The sequence below is a fragment of the Phoenix dactylifera genome, unplaced genomic scaffold (assembly GCF_009389715.1).
Source record: "Phoenix dactylifera cultivar Barhee BC4 unplaced genomic scaffold, palm_55x_up_171113_PBpolish2nd_filt_p 000761F, whole genome shotgun sequence".
NCBI classification, from domain to species: Eukaryota; Viridiplantae; Streptophyta; class Magnoliopsida; order Arecales; family Arecaceae; genus Phoenix; species Phoenix dactylifera.
Window position 1 is genome coordinate 194,930 of NW_024068132.1, and position 16,596 is coordinate 211,525.

The following is a 16,596-nucleotide window of genomic DNA, read 5'->3' on the forward strand; positions in this document are numbered from 1 at the left end:
CAATCAAACCCTTACACCGTTGGTTTCGACCTAGGCTCACCAACAAACCTCTCACCATTGGTTTTCCTTTTGGCTCACCAACAAACCTTAACCCCTTGATTCAATCCCTTGATTGAATCAAGTTACAAGATATTAAAAACAAAGTTTAAAACAAATCAAAGCTTCTTAAACAAGCAAATATAACAATATAAACAAATAGAGTAAAGAGAAGCCCTCAAACGAGTTTTGAAGATGAAGGAGCTCGGCTTCTTCTTTACTTGACCCTCTTCTGATTTGGCACGAAGTAGAGGATCACCGAGGCAGCACACAGATGGAGAGGAAGCTTTGGGATGCACTTGGATGCTCTTCTTCTCTCTATTTCACTTTGAGTGGCCCTTTTGTGCTTATGGGAGATTTCCCTTGTAATCTCTTTGAAATCTCTTTCCTAAATATTCTCTCCCACTTCCATGCCTTCTCCCCTAGCTCTCCTCTTGTTTTTATAGCTTTAGATGGCGTGGAAACAAGAATCTAGCCGTTAGAGACAAAAATAGAGCCGTTGGACACAGTCTGCACCTCCTGACAATATTACCGTTGGGATCGGAGTCGACTCGCGCGATCAGGAGTCGACTCGCCTGTTGCAGGAGTCGACTCGTGCTTTACTGGAGACGACTCGGCCACTGTTCCAAATTTGAATTAATGTGCTTGCCTTGTCCTTGGGTCGACTCGGATCAAACTGGAGTCGACTCGCCAATGGCTGGAGACGACTCGGGTACTTGGGGGTCGGCTCATTCTCAGGAATCCAGAGGACATACTTTCTGATTTTCTTCCTCGAGTCGACTCGGATTCCCTTTGAGTCGACTCGGCTCTCAGAGCCCGAAAAACTGATCCTCTGTATTTTTGGGTTCGCGCTGCCTTGGAGTCGACTCGAACTGTCTTGGAGTCGACTCGCCTCTCAGAGACGAAAATACCATCTTCTGTCTTTGGGGTTGCGCTGTCTTGGAGTCGACTCGGACTTTGTGGGAGTCGACTTGAATCTTAGTGTCCGAAAAACTGCTCTCTGACTTTTCCCTTGTGTAACACTGAGAGTCGACTCTCGCTAGCTTTCTTTGGAGTCGACCAGCCAACCATCGGAGTCGACTCGCGTTCCACAGGAGTCGACTCGAATCTCAGCCCTAAATGTCTTTTCTGTCTTTCTGTCTTGTTACTCCCTGGAGTCGACTCGTTCTACTCTGGAGTCGACTCGAAGACTGTTCTTTTGAATTTTCCTTTGAATTTGCTCCTCCAATTTGAATCCTTTGAACTTGAAACTTGGGCCAATAAATTGTAGCTTTCTTCCAACTTTTCTTGAGAGCTTTGGAGGTCTTCTTGTGTTCTTTCAACTTGCTATGTTCCTTGCAAAATAAATATCTTTCTCCTTGCAACACAAACATTAGTATTTATACTTCAAGGTTTTGTGATCATCAAAATCAATATCTTTGGGTCATCAGATATTGATATTAATATGTTCGTCCATCATTAAAGTTTATTATTTAATATGAAATAGATATTTAGCTATTAATACCTTCTATTTATTGTAATTTATTATGTTGTCATATTGTATGCTAAAAATAGTTAGAAAAAAGAGCTAAAAGCCATACCTAGTGTATTGCGCCAGGTGAGTATTAAGAGTTTTTCCAACTTGTGTAGAGTTATCCATTTGTCATATGAATACCAGTATTAATCATACCAATAATAATGATAGAAGTTTCCGCTCAACGATCATCCAAATTTATTGTTGTCGTACAATAGAAATTTGGATATTAAAGTCTTCTCCTTATTATAACTTATTACATTGTTACATTGCATGTATTTCAGAAACAGCTAGAGAAAAAGAAGAAAATTATACTCCACAAATCATGCGGGTTATATGCTAGTACCGTATAAATTTTAGGCTGGGTCGACTAGGTTCACAAATCATTTACTCTAACTAGACCCGATTTATGATCAGGCCAATTCACAATTTGCGATCTAAGCTCAGCCTATCCCACAATTTTGCCCAACCAACTAATAATGTAAGCCGAGTTGAGTGGGCCATTGGCTGGCTTGGTCGCATCCATAGTGATCCTGTGTAATTATTATATATTTGAGTGGGTCGTGGGCTGGCCTGGCTTGGTTAACAAGGGGTAAAGATTATAGTACATTTTGCATGGGGACTGGCTATCAAGTTCTCATACTTAGCGTATAACACATGCAATGTGTACCGTCCAAATTTTTCTTCTTTTTTTAACTGTTCTTAAAATACAGTATAAAATTAATATAATAGAATAGATAACAGAAATAAAATAGAATGTAATAAATATAAGAGTAATTATTTTCTAAAATAAGAACCGAATTAATAATATTAATTAATAAGGATGTCCATGTGGTGAATGGAGAGCTTAATTAGCACAATTAATTAAGCCCCTATTTTAGTTTATATATATATATATATATATATATAGTAGATAATAGATATAATGTATAATAAAATATATAGTCAAATAAATATGAAATTTTTTATTATTATTCAAAATAAAGATCTTATAAATGATATCATTAATATGAGCATTTATATGGTGAATGAAAAGCTCCAAGCCTCCATTTTACTATATATATATATATATATATATATATATATATATATATATATATATATATATATATATATATATAGCTATTAGATTTTATTTTCATTTTAGTTCTCCATGCTCCATTTTTTATTATCTCAACCTTAGAAAACATGTGATTTTCTGGCTGACGACATCCCGCTTATATAGGCGTTTCATTAAAAGTTTTTTCCTTTTTTTGGATCAAAGTTTCAGCAAAAGTTTAATGATAGTCTTTCCAACCGAGAACACCGTTGCCTATTCCCTCATCTATAAATCCCTCCTAAGGACTCAGCCTCCAACCCACTCCCCTCCTCCTCCCTAATTGCCTTAAAAAACCCATTAAAGCAAGCCAAGCCCCTCCACCATGGTCATGCCAACTCTCCTCTGCGTGGCCTTCTTCACCGCCCTCCTCATTCAAGGTTTGTTTCATGGATCCATCTAAATGTCTCAGAGCTTTTACTCTTTTTCCTTTTATTGATTTCTTAATCGTTGTGAGTAACATCTGTATGTGTTAAAAAAAATATAACTATATTTCAGATGGCCGCTCAGCTACATTCATCTTCAAGAACAGCTGCCGCCAAACGGTGTGGCCTGCCACGCTGTCCAACCCCACCGCCCCGGCGCTCTCGAAGACCGGCTTCGAGCTCGCCCCCTCGGCCTCCCTCTCGGTCACTGTCCCAGCCAAGTGGGCTGGCCACATGTGGGCCCGGACACTTTGCTCCACCGATGCCTCGGGAAAATTCTTATGCGCCATCGGCAGCTGCGGCACCGAGTAGGTTTCCTGCCTCGGCTCCGGGGGTGCCCCACCTGCCACTCTCATCGAGTTCACCTTGTAGGGCTACCAAGGAAAGGATTTCTATGACATCAGCTGCATAGATGGCTTCAATTTGCTGGTCTCCGTGACTCCGCGGGGCGGAGCGATGAGACATTGCAATGCCATCGCCTGCTCGGCTAATATCATTGCGTTGTGCCCGCCGGAGCTGCAGGTGAAGGTGCGGCGGAATGGCGGCGTGGTGGGATGCAAGAGCGCTTGTTTGGCTTTTAATACGGACCAATACTGTTGCAGGGGAGCCTATGGAAATCTGAACACATGCAAGCCCACGAACTACTCCCGGCTATTCAAGAAAGCATGTCCTCAGGCTTATAGTTATGCCTACGACGATCGTAGCAGCACCTTCACTTGTGTGGGGGCTAATTATCTCCTTACCTTCTGTCCTCGACAACGTTGACCTAATTTGCCGAGAAATACTTGTGCATCTGAAATTGTTGTGAAGCGTTGAGAGTACGAGGTCAATAGGCACAATAAATTTTATTTTATTTCTCTTGTGTTTTAGAGGAAGATGGGATACAATCAACTAAATAAAAATATTTGTTGGACCGAAACATCGCTTTTCTTTTCTTGTGGTATGTAGTTCGCACTATTTCTTTCCTCCCGGCTACTGCTTTTGTCTATGCAGCATATCTAACAACCTCTTTCACCTCTGATTTTTTGAGGATATTATTCTTATCTTACTATGATATAAATGAAGAGTTTCACATTTGAAACTCTGATACAAATGAACAGTAACTGGCATGGTGAAATGCTAGTTAGTGTACAGAGAAAACAGAGAGAAAAATGAAATGAAGAAGAAGAAGAATGTATTAATTTTCCTTGCCCACTATTGAGCTGTGATACAGTATTTATAGAGCAGAAATGAAGGTTCCAGAATTAGGTAAATGAGCTGGTAGATCTCAGCTGTATTTGTTACAAGAAACTAATTCAAAACTAATCCTGGTAAACAGTTTTCATAACAGTTCTGGGAGACAGTTTGAGAGAAGAATGATGTGGCATTCTAACACCCCCCTTCAAGCTGATGGAGGCATTCTAACCTTCAGCTTGGAATAGAGATGATGATGTCAAGAAATGGAAACTGGTTTGGTGAACAGATCAGCTGGTTGATCCTCAGTGGCTATATGAGCCAAGCAAATTTCGCCGGAGTGAACCTTTTCCTGGACGAAGTGGTAATCCACTTCGATGTGTTTCGTCCGGGCATGAAAGACTGGATTGTTGGCGAGAGCAATGGCAGAGATGTTGTTACAATGTAAAACTGTGGGTGCAGAAGACAAAACCTGAAACTCGGAGAGAAGACGTCGAAGCCAGATGAGTTCAGAAGCTGTGACTGCCAGAGCTCGGTATTCAGCTTCCGTGGAAGATCTTGCTACGGTTGGTTGCTTTTTAGCATGCCAAGAAACCAGATTGGGCCCAAGAAAAATACAAAATCCTGAGGTAGATCTGCGATCGGTGGAATCACCTGCCCAATCGGAGTCTGAATAGGCAACCAACTGAAAAGACCCGGGTTGAAATTGAAGAGATGAAGATAGTGTGCCTTTCACATATCTAAGAACCCGTTTGAGCAACTGGCAATGATAGTCAAGCGGGGAATGCATAAACTGACAAAGAAAATTTACTGCAAATGAGATATCAGGACGAGTAACAGTGAGGTATTGAAGAGAACCGGCTAAGCTTCAGTACAGCTCTGGGTTGGAAAACAGACCAGATAAATTCGTTGGGACCTCACGTTTGGTGGGTAACGGAGAGGAAACTGGTTTGCAATCATGAAGTCCAGCTTTCTGAAGAAGTTTGAGAGCATAGTGTTGTTGACTTAGAGAAACACCATTGGTAGAGAAAGTAGCCTGAAGACCAAGGAATTGGGAGATATTACCTAGATATTTCATAAGAAAAGTACTCTGCAGTTGAGAGAAAAGAAGAGACATAGCTGTAGGATTGTTCCCGGTGAGTAGAATATCATCCACATAAACGAGAATGTAAAGAACATCCTCATCTTTCTGAAAAATAAACTAAGATGGATCTGCTTCACTTGACTTGAAACTATGATCTAATAAAAAACCTGAGAAGGCTGCAAACCACTGCCTGGGGGCTTGTTTCAACCCATAGATGGCCTTTTTGAGATGACAAACATGATCAGGATAGAGAGGATTGACAAAGCCTCTTGGTTGTTCTATGAACACAGATTCATCCAAACTACCATGAAGAAATGCATTGGACACATCAAGATGACGAATACTCCATTTGGATGTAAGAGCAAGAGCAAGAAGAACTCGAATAGTGGGGAATTTAGCAACAGGGCTGAATGTCTCAGCATAATCAATGCCATATTCTTGCTTGAATCCCTGTGCAACAAGCCTAGCCTTGTACCGAGCAAGCGAACCATCAGAGTGATGTTTAAGTCTGTATATCCATCGGCATCCAAGAACATGCTGAGAAGAAGGACGAGGAACCAGTTCCCAGGTGTTTTGAACCATCAGAGCATCAAATTCTTGAGACATAGCCAGTCTCCAATTGGGATCTTTTGCTGCCGAGGTGTAGCAGGAAGGCTCGGCATGATCCTTAGTAGTTTGATGCAGAGAAAATATATGCTTAGGCCGTAGAGAGCCAGTTTGTAACCTGGTAATCATGTGGTGATGAGGAACAGTCACAGGAGGCAGGACAGGTGAAGAAATAGAGGATGGGAGTGATGGTAAAGGAGTGGAAGTAGCAGTAGCAGAGGAATGAGTAGATGCAGAAGAACCAGTATCGGAAAATGAAGATAACAAGGAATGAGAGGATGAAGACCGAAGCATAGATGGTGGTACTAAATAAGAAAAAGGGAGTAAAGGTGGATGAGACGAGACAATAGCATTGGAAGAGGAAAATGGAAAATTGGTTTCATCAAACTCGACATGTCTACAGATAATAACCTTTCCAGTGGAGGAATTAAGACATCTATATGCCTTATGCTGAGAAGAATAACCAAGAAACACACATGGAACGGACCGTGGTGAAAGTTTTGAAGAAATATAAGGTTTAAGCCAACGATAACAACGACAACTAAAAGTTCTTAGGAACTTGTAGTCAGGTGGCCTGTGATACAGCAGTTCAAAAGGAGATTTGTGATGGAGTAAAGGTGTAGGGAGACGATTAATGAGATAAGTTGCAGTGAGTAAAGCTTCAACCCAAAATTGAGAGGGAAGAGAGGAATGTAACAGCAGACTCCGGACTACTTCAAGCAAGTGCTGATGTTTACGTTCGGCAACACCATTCTGCTCAGGCGTGTAAGGAGCAGACATTTGATGAACAATACCAGTTTGAGCAAAGAGAGAAGTGAAACGGCCATTGTGGAATTCACCTCCACCATCAGAGCAAAAAATTTTAATGGAGGAGGAGAATTGTTTTTCAACTAGTGTTTTGAACATTTGAAACGTGGGAAATACATCAGATTTGCGGGCCAGAGGATATACCCAAGAAAAACGAGTGAAATCATCAAGAAACAACACATAAAATTTGAATCCCTTTATAGAAGAAGAGGGAGATGGTCCCCATACATCAGAATGAATTATTTCTAAAGGTTGAGAAGAAGAAATGGAAAACAGTTTGAAAGAGCGCCTGTGACTCTTTGCCATACAGCAGGATGAACATGAAGAAAGACTTGAAACAGAGGAAAGATGAAGCTGCTCAGTCGATGATGCCAAAGAGATGCAGAGGAAGACACGGAAGCAGTAAGTGCCTGAGACGATGATGAGGATGAAGAACGTTGAACAGTCTGAAGAGGAACTGTGTAAAGCCCCTCAGTGCAAGGACTCTGAAAAAGGATTTTGTTGGTAACTTTGTCCTTGACAGTGCAACCAGTAGAGTCAAAAATTAGGATACAGTTGTTATCAGTGGCAAATTTATGAACAGACAGGAGGTTATGAGAAATATGTGGGGCATGCAAAAGTTGGAAAAGACGAAAGGAATGAAATGGAGTGTGAATGACACCTGTACCTGACTGACTGATCGAAGTAGAGGACCCATCACCAAGCAGAATTTTCTCTGAACCACGATATGACACCGGATTTTGTAGTAAAGAAGAATCCGACGTCATATGTGCAGATGCACCGCTATCCAAAATCCAATCACCTGAAGTAGAATCAGAGGAGGAATGTGCAATGAGAGCCTGAGGACGAGTAGCAGTGGACACATGGTAGTTGGGATCCATTCAGAACCAACAATATGATGCTGTGTGCCCCCTTTTTGAGCAAATTTGACACTCAACAATTGATCTATGATCCCTATTCTATGCAGAAGAATTCCAACTCCCAAATCGAGAGCGACCTCTGCCCCTGCTGGTATAGGCAAAACGTCCCCGGCCTCTTCCTCTGATGGCCAACAAAGCAAAAGCTGAATCTCCTACAGTGGCCTGCTTGTCTTTAGCAGCTAGAATAAGTTCTTCACTGCATAAGAGAGCATAGAGCTCATCAAGAGAAATGGAGAATGATCGTGTCCGAATTGATGTAGCAAAAGAGTCATATGTAGGCGGAAGACCATTGAGAATATAAAGAATTACATCTTCAACATCTGGACGCGAACTAGCTGCAGTCAGAGCATCTACCTTCTCACGAACCCCATGAAGATATTGATGCATGGAAAGTTCATTCTTCCTGATATTATGAAGTTCATTTTTAAGCTGAATTATGTGGGATCTGGTGGTAGAATTCAGACGAACTTCCAAAGTAGACCAGATTTGGTCACAGTGATCAAGATTAATCACAAATGGTAAAACAGTGGAAGAAATGGTAGAGTTTAATGCAGTAGCTAAAAACTGATCAGTGAAGGACCAAGTTTCAAACTCAGTAGGATTAGATAGAGAAGAAGATTTAGTGGTTCCATCAAGAAAACCGAAGAAGCCACTAGCCTTAAAAATCCTAGTAATCTGGGATTTCCAGGTTAGATAGTTATCAGATGTGAGATGAGTAGGTACCAAGGACTGTATTCTGGTGACCAAAAATTTGAGATTGGGAGATACAACCAAGGTAGAAGAACTTATGGCAGCCTCGTTGAACTTGTTGACAGAACCAGGAGACTCCATCGATTGATTGCTGAGGGAGGGCAGAACTACTTCAAGATTGAAGCAGTCAGACATATAATCCGTGCATAAGATGAAGCACTGGATCCCTGCTCTGATACCATAAAGAGTTTCACATTTGAAACTCTGATACAAATGAACAGTAACTGGCACGGTGAAATGCTAGTTACTGTACAGAGAAAACAGAGAGGAAAATGAAATGAAGAAGAAGAAGAATGTATTAATTTTCCTTGCCACTATTGAGCTGTGATACAGTATTTATAGAGCAGAAATGAAGGTTCCAGAATTAGGTAAATGAGCTGGTAGATCTCAGCTGTATTTGTTACAAGAAACTAATTCAAAACTAATCCTGGTAAACAGTTTTCATAACAATTCTGGGAGACAGTTTGAGAGAAGAATGATGTGGCATTCTAACAATAAAAATATCAAATTTCTCTATATAATGATTTTAAATAATCCAAAATATCCCTATATCAAATTTATTTTGAAAATAAATATATGAGTTTTTATTTTCTTGTGCCCAAAATGTATGTTACTAGAAGACCCAGCAATTGCTAGCTAATTTATGTTGCCAAATTTGCTTTTCAATTCTAAAGTTTTATTTTATTGTGCCTGAGAGAAACTAACATAATCCCATTACTATATTTGTTTTTTATCTTGAGTGATTAGCCGAACTGAGTGAGATCCAAAATACTCTCAACATCAGTCAATAATAAATTATTTAGCCATCCTTACAAAGAAACTTTGTGTATTTCATTTCAGGAGTGGTTACATGATTTTCCACTTGTCAAAGCCCGTTACTTAAAAGAAAGCAAAAAACTCTCTTTCAATTCTATTCTTCTGTATTCTATGTTCTGATTTATTTGTTTATTTTATTTCTAAAAATAATATATAAACTTGAAAAATTGGGATTTATTTGTTTATTTTATTATTATAATCTTTCTAATAAATATATTCTAAGATGAAAGAGAGCCTCTAGGTTTGAATTGACTATTATATGAATATGCATTTTCTTGGAATTTAATAAAGTTTTGGCAAATAAATTATTCAATTTTATGTTTTTATTTTATGTACTAGAGAAAGTCATCCCGTTAGTATGGGATATAATTGACTAAATATAATGCTTGTAAGGTCAAAATATTACATTTCTTCTGATATACAGTTTGCACCAATTATTTCGAGGGACTAGTTTTATCCGTGAACCATATTTAATAGTCTTTTTCCTCTTATAATTTTTGGAGATCTTATCTTACTATTATATAAAAATCTAAATATTTCTTCTCCATAAAATTTTCAAATAATTTAACATATCACTATATCATGTTCAATTTTAAAATATAATTATAAGATTTTATTTTCTTGCAACCAAAACCTACATTCCTGGAAGACTTAATGAATGCCGGCTAAAGTTATGATGCTAAATTTATCTTTCACTTTTAAAGTTTTACTTTATTATTCTTGAGATACATTAATGAGTCAAGCTAGAACTTAGGATGATTCGATCACAATATTAATTTGTTGTACCATGGGTGATTGGCCAAATCAAATAGGATCATGTCGGTGCCTTTTCTATCATATTTGAATGTGCCATAGAACTTGTCGGTGGAGTCCTATCTATGCGTGCTAATTAGGAAAGAGTAGCAACAAACTTAGTAGCAACAGGTATATGCATGCGAGCATGCTACCACCATTAGATTAGCCCAAATGATGCTGATCAAAGAAAAAATAGAGAGTGGCATAGGTTTAGGTACCTTAATCTCTAAGGATTTTCATCACTATCATACCACTATTCAATAAAAATAGATTTAGACAGATATAGGTATAGTACTGAGTTATAGTAATAAAAATCTAAGTTATATTACGGCTACTCCTTGAATAGCAACTACTATAAATTAAGATAAGATAAAATGTATTGATTTGAAATATTGAAGAATTCTTTTGTAGAGTACAAATATATTATTTATAATAAAATATAATAACTTGCCACTTTGATAGTTTTTTACTTATGTTTAGCCTTTACTTCTAGTAATTTTGAGAACCGATGCCAGCTGGCCTTCCATCATGCACATTCTTTAGCATGATCCCTCTGCATCAACTATCAGACCGATAATCCTTAGCTTATCCTGACATAGCTTATATTGGGCATCTTTCTTTATTCAACCTACCATATATATAGTCTTCTGCATCTGGGAATATCTTTGAGACCACCTTAACCACCTCGGTGTATTCTTTCTACTGGCCATCATGGTGGTTATGTACATCTAGTCTTAAAATTTTCAGCATCTTATCTAATTCTTCTTCAATACTGCCACGTTTATGGTGATCTTTATATGTTAGGACATAGTGTAAACAAATCCAAAACACTCTTAACAAGAGTCAATAATAAGTTTTCAGCTATCATTCTAAAAAACTTTGTCTACATTATTTCAACAATAGCTACATGAGTTGCCACTAGCCAAAGTGCATTATTTTAAAAAAAAACATGATAAACTCTTTTTAAATTATATTCTCTTTTAATTAATCTTCCGATTTGGTATTTATATTGCTGCATAAATAATATATAAATTAAAATCCTAATTTATTCATTCATTTAATTGTTAAAATCTTTCTAATCAAATAAATTTTGATTTGATCGAGAGGCTATATGTCCGGTTTGACTATTGTAAGTTATATCTATTTTCTAGGAATTTAATTTAGTTTAGCAACAAATAATTATTCAATTATGTAAGCTACAATATATATATATATATATATATATATATATATATATATATATATATATATATATATATATATATATATATATATATATATATATATATATATATATATTCTTTCTCTCTCTCTCTCTCTCTCTCTCACACACACACACACACACACACACACACACATATATATATATATATATTCATGTATATATAGTTTACATTTTACATCTATTTTATTTTTTTATTTTAAACTATTTTATCTATTGCACATACATAAGCATGTGCATGATAACTAGCTCTATAGAATTGTCTAAATCCTCTTTAGATTTTTCTTGCTAACTCTATTATTTTCTTTAAAAGTACAAAAATTTAAAGTAATGTTGCAATATGGCGAAATTAATATAAACATATTGCAATTGATATGGTTGAATGTGATCTTTGACTATAAAACATTTCTTGTTTTTAACATGATGAAGTCCACTTAATAAATAAAAGGAAATAGAGATATCAACTTTAAACAAATTATGATTTTGCCAACTAAAACAGCTAGTGAAATGTTTTAGCGAACTTTGGAGATATTAATTAACTTAAAAAACTCTTCTTCCTATAAGAATGACCGCATTAGCACATTTAGAATGGAATAACATTACAACATGAATTAAAATATATTTTTTTTCATAGTTTCCAAGAAAAAGATAGACGACCCATCAAAGGAGATGCCTCAAAAAGAGGAGTGACAATTTGAGGTTTTCTGGGTAACATGAATGGCTGAGGATATTAAGTAAGTAGACAATATCGGGATGTGTAACTAATGATATCATAACAATTTATTATATTACTATATTTCATTTCAAAAATAGCTAGAAAAAGGAGCTAAAAGTAATACCCAATGTATCATTTAAGAAAAGTATTAATGATGGGAACTATGCATATAGGCTCAATTTGTGTAGAGCTCTCTATTCACCGTATGAATCTCGGTGATAGGAATAGCAGAAGTTTCATATTAGCAATTATTAAAGTTTATTTCCTATTGTATAATATAAATTTGTCTATTTAAGCCTTCCCCTTATTATAATTATTATGCAACTATATTGCATTTTAAAAATAATTGAAAAAAAAAGAGAAAAAATTATACCTCATGCACCGTGCAAGTTATATGCAAGCACCATATAAATTTTAGGCTGGGTCGACTGGGCTTGCAAACGAGGCCTGATTTCTACTTGGGCCAAAAAATTATGACCTAAGCTCAGCTTATCCTACAGAGATATTTTACGCCAATTAACAATACGAGCTGAGATGAGTGGGCCATGGGCTGGTTTGGTTGCATCCCTAGTGATCTCCTGTAATTCGTATAGTCCCAATAGACTGGGCTATGGGCTGGCCTAGACCGGTCAGCGGGGCCTAAAGAGTATAGTATGGTTGGAGGGGGATTCGAATATGGCAGTCTTGGATTAATGGCAGGGAGTTTTTTCAACATCGAATACAGTCTTCTTTATTCAACCATTTCGGAATTCTCATGCATTCATGTTCTTTAGGAAGCTAATTACATTGCAGATTGGCCGACCAATTTTGCAAGCATTAAACGGGCTAAAAGGATCGGGATTGAAGGATTTCCATCTATTTTGGCTTTCTTCATCAATGCGGATATAGGGGGTAACTCTATCATCCGCCTGTAATGAGTTATCCTCACATCTCTGTTAGCAAAAAAAATAATAATAACAATTATAGAATGGTCTGGAAAGGGACTGGCTTAATTCACTCGATAATGTAATCTCCACCCGGTCAATAACTTCCCGCTTTTGTAGGCGTTTCAATTAAATTTTAATAATGGTCTTTCCAACCGAGCCCAAGCTCACCCGCTCCCTTTTCCTTTCCAAGATGCAACCAGTCCATATTCGTGCCGACGAACTCTACGGGCCATCCGTCGGATCCGCGCTCCACAGCCTTTATGCAACTCCCTCTCCTATAAATCTCTCCAAAGGACTCAGCCTCCCACCCACTCCCCTCCTACTCTCTTGCCTTTGTTTTTTTTTTTGGTAAAATTACTCACTCCTTCAGAAGCCCATTAGAGCACTCCAAGCCCTTCTCCGCCATGGCCATGCAAACTCTTCTCTTCGTCGTCTTCTTCATCGCCCTCCTCGTTCAAGGTTTGTTTCTATATCCATCTAAAGGTCTCTAAGCTTTTCTCTTTTTTTCTTTTTTTCATCGTTTAATCTTTGTAAGTAACGACTGCATGTGTTAAAAAAAAATATATAACTATATTTCAGGTGGCCGCTCAACAACATTCACCTTCAAGAACAGCTGCAGCCAAACGGTGTGGCCCGCCACGCTGACCAACCCCACCGCCCCGGCCCTCTCGAATACCGGCTTCGAGCTCGCCCCCTCGGCCTCCCTCTCGATCACCATCCCGGCCAAGTGGGCAGGCCGCGTGTGGGCCCGGACACTTTGCTCCACCGATGCCTCGGGAAAATTCTCATGCGCCGTCGGCGATTGCGGCACTGGGCTGGTATCCTGCCTTGGCTCCGGGGGAGCCCCACCCGCCACTCTCGTTGAGTTCACCCTGCAGGGAGACCAGGGAAACGATTTCTATGACATCAGCTGTGTAGATGGCTTCAATTTGCCCGTCTCGGTGGCTCCGCAGGCCGGAGCGATGGGATATTGTAATGCCATCGCCTGCTCGGCTAATATCAATGCGTTGTGCCCATCGGTGCTGCAGGAGAAGGCGCAGGATGGCAGCGTGGTGGGATGCAAGAGTGCTTGTTTGGCTTTTAATACGGATCAGTACTGCTGCAGGGGAGCCTATGGGGGTCCAGACGCATGCAAACCCACGGACTACTCCCAGCTATTCAAGAAAGCATGTCCTCAGGCTTATAGTTATGCCTACGACGATCTTACCAGCATCTTCACTTGTGTGGAGGCTGATTATCTCATTACATTTTGTCCTTGAGATTGGTGACCTAATATATTGAGGAATGCGAGTAGGAATGAAATCGTTGTGAAGCATTAAAAAATGAGAATACAAGAATCAATAATTCAATTATCCAGCTATCCCTTATATAGAAACTTTGTCTATTTCATTTTAGAAATGGTCACATGATTTTCGGCTTGTGAAAACCCATTAAAGAAATCGAAAAGCTATTTCAATTCTATTCCTCTTTAATATATCTTCTGATTTATTTATCTATATTATTAAACATAATTTATGTATTTTAAAAATTGAGATTTATTTGTTTATTTAACTACTATAATCTTTTTAATAAATATATTCTAGGTTGATGGAGCGCCTAGGTTTGGTTTGACTATTATAAAATATATGTATTTTATTGAAATTTAATGAAGTTTGGCAAAATAAATTATGCAATTTTATGCTTTTGTTTTATGCCTACAGAGAGTCATCCAATTGGGTTGGCATACAATTGATTAAATATAATGTTCATTTGATCAAAATATTTCTCCTCGTCTGACATATAATTTGCACCATTTATTTTCTTTCAGTGCGAAGGGCTAGTTTTGTCCATGCAGCATGTTTAATAGTCTTTTTTTCTCTTATGACTTTTGGAGATCTTTTCTTACTGCTATATAAAAATCTCAATATTTCTTATACATAAAATTTTCATATAATTCAAAGAATCACTATATTAAATTTACGTTTGAAAAATAATTATAGATTTTTATTTTCTTGTATCCAAAATGTACAATTAATCCTAGAAGAGCCAACAATTGCCGGCCCAACTTATAATGCTATGTTTATTTTTTATTCTAAAGGTTTACTATATTATGCCTAAGATACATTAATGAGTTGAGCTAGAAATTAACATTATTCCATCATAATATATTTGTTGTACCATGGGTGATTGGCCTAACTGAGTGGGAAAGAGAACACTCTCAACAAGTGCCAATAGTAAGTTATCGGCCATCCTATAAAACTTTATGTCTCCTATTACAGCAAGAGTTACATGAGCCGGCACTTGTCAAAGCCCATTATTTGAAGGAAATCGATAAATTCTGTTTCAATTCTGTTCTTTTTTAATTAATCTTCAGATTTTTCTATATTGCTACATAATTAATATATAAATTGGCCCAAATTTATTTGTTCATTAGTTTTTTATAATCTTTCCAATCAAATAAATTCTTATTTGACAGAGAGCCTACATGTTCCCTTTGACTACTATAAGCTATATATATTTTCAAGGAATTTAATTATGTTTGGAAAATAATAATTATTCAATTATGTGAGTCACATATATTTTCTCAAATACACATACCATTCATTATGTATCAATGCATATATACTTTACAATTTACATCAATTAGAAATTTTTATTACTTTAAACTATTGTATTTATTGCACATGCATAAGCATGTACGTTATAATGTAACTAGTTCTATATAATTTGCTAAATCATCTTTAGATATTTTGATAATTATTTTGATATTTAGATGAATTAAAATAGAATAAGTGAAGTAATGCAATTTTTTCCATTTAATCATTATTTAACCAAATCAAATGTGACTTTAGATTTATATTTCCATATTTTTTATTGACATATATTTATCATAATACCCTTATAGTTATAGCACAACAAGAATTAAAATTGGCGATAAAGATATTATTTAATAACTAATTACAAATTGAACAACTCTTTACAACTAGCTAACTTTTTCTAGTTTTAAAGCTTGAGCACCTTTGATTTGTTAGTCACCAGACCAAGGATCTTCTCTAGATTTCTAATCTGTTGCCCAGAGATGGTCACCCAAGAGGGGGGTGAATTGGGTGTTTTAAAACTTTTTTGTCTAATTAAAAATAAAACACACAAATGTATGAACTAAAGTAAAGATAGAGGTATGAGAACAATCAATCGCAGACACAGGGTTTTATAGTGGTTCGGAGCTTCCACTGCCCTACATCCACTCCCCAAAGCACCTTTGGGAATTTCCACTATAATCCAAGATTACAGTCCAGTAGTTTTGCGAGTTCACTACCCAACTCGTTGTTTTACACCGGGCTAACAACGAACCCTATAACCCCCAATTTCACCTAGGCTTGGGACGCCTTTCCCTTGTTCCAAGTCCCTTGACTGGAACAAGCACAATAACCAAAGGTTTTACAAAGGATTTGAAAGCTCTTAATAAGCAAATATGACAATGAGAAATAATGAAAAACCCGGAAGAACCCTTTTGCCGTTGGAAGCGTGGGTAATGGTGATTATTCCGATGTGGATCGCGTTGGCTTGAATGTGAGCTTTGAATGCCGAGCGGGAGAGAGTAGTTGAGCACGAAATCAGTTGGAAAACTTGAAAGCACTTGATTTCTTCACTTGAATGCACTAACTCCCTTGAACCTCTCTCTCTTGCTTCTCTCTTGAATGATCTTGTGTTGGGTTGGTGAGAAGTTGTTGGA

At 37.4% G+C, this 16,596-nt stretch overlaps 1 protein-coding gene and 1 pseudogene across 1 annotated transcript; both read left to right on the forward strand.

Moving 5' to 3' along the window:
• Nucleotides 1–2,970: 2,970 nt before the first annotated feature.
• Nucleotides 2,971–3,835, forward strand: LOC103715410 (annotated as a pseudogene).
• Nucleotides 3,836–13,288: 9,453 nt separating this feature from the next.
• LOC103698510 (thaumatin-like protein 1b) lies at nt 13,289–14,143 on the forward strand. Its single transcript, XM_039120242.1, has 2 exons — nt 13,289–13,343; nt 13,458–14,143. The coding sequence occupies exons 1-2, from the start codon at nt 13,289–13,291 to the stop codon at nt 14,141–14,143; spliced, it is 741 nt and encodes a 246-aa protein (XP_038976170.1).
• Nucleotides 14,144–16,596: the final 2,453 nt, after the last annotated feature.